At 54.2% G+C, this 6716-nt stretch overlaps 2 protein-coding genes across 3 annotated transcripts; one reads left to right on the forward strand and one right to left on the reverse strand.

Moving 5' to 3' along the window:
- Window positions 11-2516, forward strand: RPL12 (ribosomal protein L12). Its single transcript, XM_021413699.1, has 7 exons — window positions 11-142; window positions 219-292; window positions 411-509; window positions 1074-1155; window positions 1608-1694; window positions 2231-2343; window positions 2434-2516. The coding sequence occupies exons 1-7, from the start codon at window positions 106-108 to the stop codon at window positions 2437-2439; spliced, it is 498 nt and encodes a 165-aa protein (XP_021269374.1). The 5' UTR covers window positions 11-105; the 3' UTR covers window positions 2440-2516.
- Window positions 3140-6672, reverse strand: STPG3 (sperm-tail PG-rich repeat containing 3). Of its 2 annotated transcripts, XM_021413701.1 has the most exons (5): window positions 6258-6672; window positions 6059-6144; window positions 4970-5075; window positions 4695-4770; window positions 3140-3344 (listed from the first exon to the last, which is right to left on the reverse strand). In XM_021413701.1, the coding sequence occupies exons 1-5, from the start codon at window positions 6259-6261 to the stop codon at window positions 3320-3322; spliced, it is 297 nt and encodes a 98-aa protein (XP_021269376.1). In that variant the 5' UTR covers window positions 6262-6672; the 3' UTR covers window positions 3140-3319. The 2 variants fall into 2 exon arrangements, with proteins under 2 accessions (XP_021269376.1, XP_021269375.1); XM_021413700.1 differs by lacking the exon at window positions 4695-4770 and having other exon boundaries at window positions 6258-6670.

Genomic DNA, 6716 nt, shown 5'->3' on the forward strand with positions numbered 1-6716 from the left:
TCTCGGTGCCTATATATATCTCCCGAGCGCCATACGCTCCCTTTCCGCAGCTCGCCAGGCCGTCGCCTGCGCTATCCGTCGCCATCCGCGCCGCCCGCCGCCGCCATGCCGCCCAAGCTCGATCCGACCGAGGTGAAAGTCGGTACGTGTTGGGACGGTGGGGCGCTGGGTGGCGGGGATGGCGGCGTGGAGCTGACTGAGCGTTGCTGTGCCCGTAGTGTATCTGCGCTGCACCGGCGGGGAGGTCGGCGCCACTTCCGCCCTGGCCCCCAAGATCGGACCGCTCGGCCTGGTACGTGTGGGGCGCGGGCCCGGGTGAGGGAGAGCGGGGTCGGTCCCGGTGCGGTGTGCGGCTCTCTGCCTTCATCCGTGCGATGTTTTTCTGATCGTAATCCGTGGGTTGTTCTCAGTCTCCCAAAAAGGTCGGTGATGACATCGCCAAAGCCACGGGGGACTGGAAGGGGCTGAGGATCACGGTGAAGCTCACCATCCAGAACAGGCAAGCGCAGGTACTCAACGCCGTGAGGGATCGCTCTGTGGTGCAAGCGCTGGGCGCTGCTTGCTGCAACCACGGGTGCTAATCCCGGCAGGGTCGACTCAGCCCTTCATCCTTCCGAGGTGGATAAAATGAGTGCCACACGTTGTGTGGGGTCTTCTGGGAAGACCTGGGCAGGAAGGAAGCATCTGCTCCTTCCGAGTGCGGTGGTTGTGTGTGTGTGTGTGTGAAGTGTGGGGCTGGCAGACAAGGAGAATGGAAACCTGGACAAAGCCCTCCTGAGCTGGTCCTGCAGCCACCCGCCACTATACCTGCCTTGAATTCAGTGGCTGGTGTGTTCCAGTGGTGAGCTGAGAGTGGCCCCGGCCCAGGAAGCAGTGCTCTTCTGGCTGTGGGGAGGTCTGTGCCGAAAGGCTGGGAACAAAGTCCTGCACTGCAGGAGGAGGCGTGTACTGGGGAACAGAAAACAAAGCAATCTGTGGGAGCCAGCTCCCTGGGCATCAACTGCTGAGTCCAGGTTTTGTTATCTGTGTGCTTGGGTGGTGGGGAAAAGAATTAATCATCTCTTTTTATTTAGATAGAAGTTGTTCCTTCTGCCTCTGCCCTGATTATCAAAGCTCTGAAGGAGCCTCCCCGTGACAGGAAGAAGCAGAAAAACAGTAAGTTTTGTTCTGCCTTTGGTTCCCAGTGTCATTTGGTGCTGATAAAGAACATGTACCTCATGATTGCCTAGCGTAAACTGGCAGACAAGTGCCAGAGGGCTTCTTGAGCAGTAGGATTTCCTTAGGTGTAGCACTCAGTCAAATTCATAGATCCTCAAAGGGAGCAGAACAGCCACCCGCCACTGTACTTGTCTTGTAATGCAGTGACTTGTATAGTCCAGAGGTGAGCTGAGAGAAAATGCCAACCTAGGAAACAGAGTTATTCTTCTTGTGGGTAACTCTGTGCCGAAGGCTGGGAACAGCAGCACTGACCACAGCCCCACCGTAGCTGTAACCTCACTGCTCTCTGTGTGGTCTGAGTGCCAGGAATGGTGCTTCTCTGTTGGAGCATGGGGAGCTGGAAGTGCACTGTGCTTCAGTGAGCTTACTGGTGCTGTTTTGCTTCACAGTAAAGCACAGTGGCAGTGTCAGCTTTGATGAGATAGTGAACATCGCTCGGCAGATGAGGCACAGGTCCCTGGCTCGAGAGCTGTCTGGTAAGTACTGGCCTTAAGAGATTGGACTGAGTCCTGCTGTATGATCTGAGTGGCTCAGGCACTTGGCTGCTTCTTGGGACAACTGAATAACTGGTGTGGTGAAGTTCCTGCAGCTTGTCTGTGCTGACACTGAACAGTTGGCTGCAGCAACATGTGAACAACCTGGTGCTGCCAACAGCCAGCCTCTTACTGTCTGGTGAAGGTAGTGCCAGCTGCAAGGCACCAGTGCATGGCAGAACTTAACTCAGGGATCCTGACCTGCCCTGCAGTACCTACTTCCATCACTATGTGGGGCTGAGTAGTAGGTAGCACCCTAGGCACTCAGCTTGCTGTAGCAGACATAGTGCTTTCTGGAGGTTTCTGTGAACAGTACACTCTGTCTGGCTTAGGCTGTGTGCTGTCCCTCTCTGAACCCAGTGGCTGCAGCCTGCAGACCACCAGGTAGATGGCATGGGAGGGCTGAGGCAGTTAGGAATTGGACTGTCTTTGGTTCTTCAGGGCTTTTCCTGTGCTATAGCTGTGTTTTCTAACTGCAGGAACAATTAAGGAGATTCTTGGAACTGCTCAATCTGTGGGCTGCAGCATTGATGGCAGGCACCCACATGATATCATTGATGATATCAACAGTGGTGCAATTGAGTGCCCAGCTGTAAGTATCCATTTCTAACTGAAACTGCTGTAATTAAGCTATTTAGTAAAGAGCTCTCTACTAATGAGCTGTATTTTCTTCTCTCAACAGAGCTAAGCGTGGAAAAGAAGCTGTCATATGAAGGTTCTTACATCTTCTGTAACACCTTAATAAAACACCAGGTTGTCTGTAAACAGTGTCACTGGCTTTGTCCTTGTCCCATGCTGTGTATGTGGGCTTTGCTAGGCTCTGCCTGCCCTGTGCAGACGTACCAATGTGATGGTTCTTAGACAAACAGAAAACCTGTAGGATTCTCATTTCCCGAAGATGTTTGCTTGCAGAAGTAGAGAGCTGCCTCAAGCAGGCATTCCCATGTGGTGCACAGGGCAAACCCCTCTGACTTCCCCTGTGGGAAGCTTTCTGTGAGCTCTTCATGCCAATGCCAGATGCACACGTGGCTCTGACAGCTACAGCTGGTGCCCTTCACTGGGTAAGTGCTGCAGTAGCAGGCCTGCTTCCCCAGGTCAGTACAGCCAGGGCTGCTGCATTGTCCCAGCAGCTGGCACCTGCCAGGGCTTGGAGATAACCTGGGCTGCCTGCCTCCGTAGCCCTGTGTGGGAGGAGCTGTGTGTGCTCTGATGGCACTGGTAGAAATTAAATCCTGGATAGGGCTGTGTGTCTAGGTCTGTCCTCAAGTCTGTAGCTGGGAAGTGTGGGCTTCTCTGGTGTAAGTTCTTTGCTCAGACTTTTTTCATGCCTTCAGTCAGAGGAGACTGGGTTTTCTGGTGACTAGAAAAAATAGACACTCCAGACCGAGATGAACTTCTGTGCGCTTTTCACTACTGAAGAGCAAGGCCTGTGGTTAGGGGTGGAATTCTGTAGTCCTCCATCTCAGAATGTTGTAAAGGGGCCGGTTTCGTGTCTCTTGGGTCTCCTGACTCCTTGGATGGTGATGCTGGGGGAGCTGGGTAAGCAAGCTTGATAGCCCCTGTCTACATCATATGCTCCGGGTCCTGGTGTTTCTAGAAGGAAAAAGCAGTTCAAGTGTTGGTACTTCCCTTCGAATGGGTGTTGTGAAAATCAAGTGCCACCCTAGCGGGCTGCTCCAAACCATCCATCCGTTAAAGTGTGTGGAACCTCTTCCAAGCTCTGCTATGACAACAAAACCTACTTTTGTATGTGGCAGAGTTTAATGCTTGGCTCTCACACCTGAGAGCAATGTGGAGCTGTTACTGTGGTACTGCTGGAGGGTGCTGGTGAAACCAAGATTGTCTGAAGCTCCTGGGAAGCCTTGTTCTATTTCCAGCAGGGACTGGGCTTTCCTTTGGGGTGGCCCAGCACCAGGGATAGTGTGTGATCTCTCAGGTTATACAAAGCTGGAGTGGAATTATGCTGGTAATAAGAATGCTTTAGCTGACACGGGTGTTGCTAAGCCCTGCTAACAATGGTGTTATGAGTGCAGCTCAGCCCCAACAGCATCCTGGGGTGTGGGGAAGCCCTCCCAGCACAAAGCTATTTTTCTGAAGAGAGAGGGAATGAAATTCACAAGATGCTGAGCACTGTGGGCCTTGGTCTCAGTAAAGCTTTTTGGAAGGTGTGCTTTCCTCCTCTACAAATGCGGTGATGGTACTTGATGAGTTGATTTTTTTGTTTTGCTACCATCTTTTCACTTCAAGCAATGCAGTTACACAGCATTTACAGCCCAAGAGGAAGACTGGATGGAGCGCTAGTACAGCAAACAGGATCGTATGCAGTGGTGTATATTGTGGTAACTGAGGGAAACGGGCAAACTGGTGTGTCTGGCAGTGAATATAGTGTATACTTAGCAGGGCTGCTCAAAATCACCACATGGGACCTTGATTGTTTACCATGATCTGCCTGAGTCCTTTGGGAAAAAGCCAGAGCAGCAGGAGCGAGATGGCTGCGCTGGGGAATCGGCTGCAGCTGCATCACGCACCAGGTGCTGAGCAACCTGGAGTCTCTGCATAAAGGAGGAAAAGCCAAGCCCTCAAATAAATCCCAGCCCAAACTGAATGGGAGAAGGTGTGGTGGCAGCTGGGTTTGGCTGCTGTAGTAGCTACTGTGCTGTGTGCATTGAGCTGTGGCTGTTGGTTGCTGAAGTACGTGCGAGTAGTATCACTTTCCAATATGCAAAGCAGCACACAATTCCTAAGTAGCTGTTGTTTGAGGCTACTTAGATGCAGAGCAATGTGGAGAAGCAAAACCTTCATAATTGCTCCAGCTCAAGCCAGAAGTGTGGCTTTTGGCTACTCTGCCTGAGTGCACAGCAGTCATGCACTAGGAATGCATCTCGTGCTGCTTGTGAAGCATCAAATGTACATAATGTTAGCAGTGGGATCATCAGAAATCACCTGTTTGCACACAATTCAACAGCAGGCTGCTTCTGTGATAGGGCCTTGTGTCTGCTCTGCTTCTGTGTTGCTGTGCCTAGTAGGGAAATGGGTTAAAGCTTCCCAAAGGTGAACCTCTTCCACCTGAGATGCTCGATGAGCAGCAGTGCTATAACTTTACACTGGGCTCGCGGGCAGAAGTGGGATGTGCAGCAGCAACAAGGGAGCTGCCAGGATCTCTGGCTGAGGGCTGGGCTGGGGGTTCGGTGGAGGGCAGGTGGGGGATTTGGGCTGACCGCTGTGTTTACGGTTCCTGAGAATATCCAGGCTGGTCCGCTGCTGCCTGATGAAATGTGGGTACATCGCTCCGGTGAACTGGGGGCAGCAGATACTGCACGTGGGCTGCAGTGAAATGGAGAAAGGCATAACACAAAATTAGCTTCTATTGCTTCAAACAGCGGTGGCAGACATCAACTTATACCACACGTCCCAACCCCAGCTGTCAGTCTGCAAGATCTCGTGCAGGCTCTTCAGCAGCTGCAGGAGCTCTGCTGCCTTCCGTGTCCCTTTGCTCCCCCTCCAGCTGTTTGCAGGGCCTTTGTCTGAGGGAACCAGGGAATAAAGCAGAAGCAAGACTGAAATCCCAGGCACCTGCTATTTTTAATTCTTTGGCTTGAAGATTCCAAGCAAGGAGGCACGGCTTTGGTGCTCTATGAAGCAAGGTCTGCTTTCAACCCAGCGCGTTCCTCACCTCTCCAAGAACACAGCTTGCAACAAATCTGGTTAGGTGTAAGGAAAAAACATCTCCACGTGGCCCCAGAACGCAGTGGGGACACTGGTATGTGGTGGGACCTCCTGGACACTGGGGAAGCTCCATTGGCCAGGCAGGCCGTGTGCTCAGCAGTTGGCTGGCTCCCTTCCAGCCGCAGTTTGCAGCAATTCCACCATCAAGCTGCACCAATACTTGCACTGCTGACTGGGAGGGCAGCCCGGCGGAGGGCAGCAGCACCTCTTTCAGAAGCAACTTTAGTTTAAAGAGCTTTAAAGTGTTTGCTGACCCCAGCGTTAGCGGATCCCCCGCTGGTGTGAGCCTTGGGAGCACCCTGCATTATGCAGTATCCCTGCACGCACACGCCGTGGGCTCTCCCCGCTTGGCAGTGTAGGAAATAATTGGGGGAAAAAAAAAAAAAAAGTACTTTTTTTGCTTAAGGGAAATTCCCATGGGGTCAGGGTATGACCTTTCCCATGCTATCCTAGGGCACGTGCTGCAGCAGGAGCCGCGCAGCGCCTGGAAGCAGGGCACCACTCTGCCAACAATTAATTTTTTCCAAGCCAGGTTTCCTAGAAAGGAGGCACGGGCACCGACAAAGATAGTAACAACCTACATCAGCTCCCCGCTGGAGCTCCATCTTCCTGGTCACGAGGCCTGCGCTCAGCCACCAAGGTTTCGTCCCACCGCAGCGTCCTGCACCTGCACGGGGAAGGAGGCAAAGGGCTGCTGAGACGCGCGGAGCGCTTCCCAGGGGACGGCTGTCCTGTGCTTTGCCGAGGTGACCGCACGGACACCGCCCGTTCCCCATTTACCCATTTTTCTGCATTCGGACGGAGCCTTCCCGGCCGAACACACGGAGTTTCGTGGCACCAGGACCGAGCCTTCGGTGCTGCTGCTCCTTACGGCGCCGAGATGCGGTTCCCGTCGGAACACGGTGGTACGGAACGATGTCAAACCGCGCGGTGCGGCACCGGGGCAGCTCCTCGGGAGCTCCCGCGCGGCCCAGAAGCGGAGGGGCGGCGGAGACCGCGCCCCCGGGACCCCCGGGCAGTCCCCAGTCTAGGGCCGGGCCGCTGCCGGGCCTTCGGGACCGGACCGGCGGTGAGCCCTCACCCCCGCCAAGTTACGATTTATTTATCGCTACCCGCACAGCACAACAACCCCAGCCCCGCCGGACGCCCGAGCCCCCTTAGCCCCACCCCCTCCGCGCCCGCCAGTGCAGGCGGCACAAAGCTTCCCGCGAACGTGACGTCATCGCCCGCGCCTCCCTC

This window comes from Numida meleagris, chromosome 16 (genome assembly GCF_002078875.1).
Source record: "Numida meleagris isolate 19003 breed g44 Domestic line chromosome 16, NumMel1.0, whole genome shotgun sequence".
Classification (NCBI taxonomy): Eukaryota; Metazoa; Chordata; class Aves; order Galliformes; family Numididae; genus Numida; species Numida meleagris.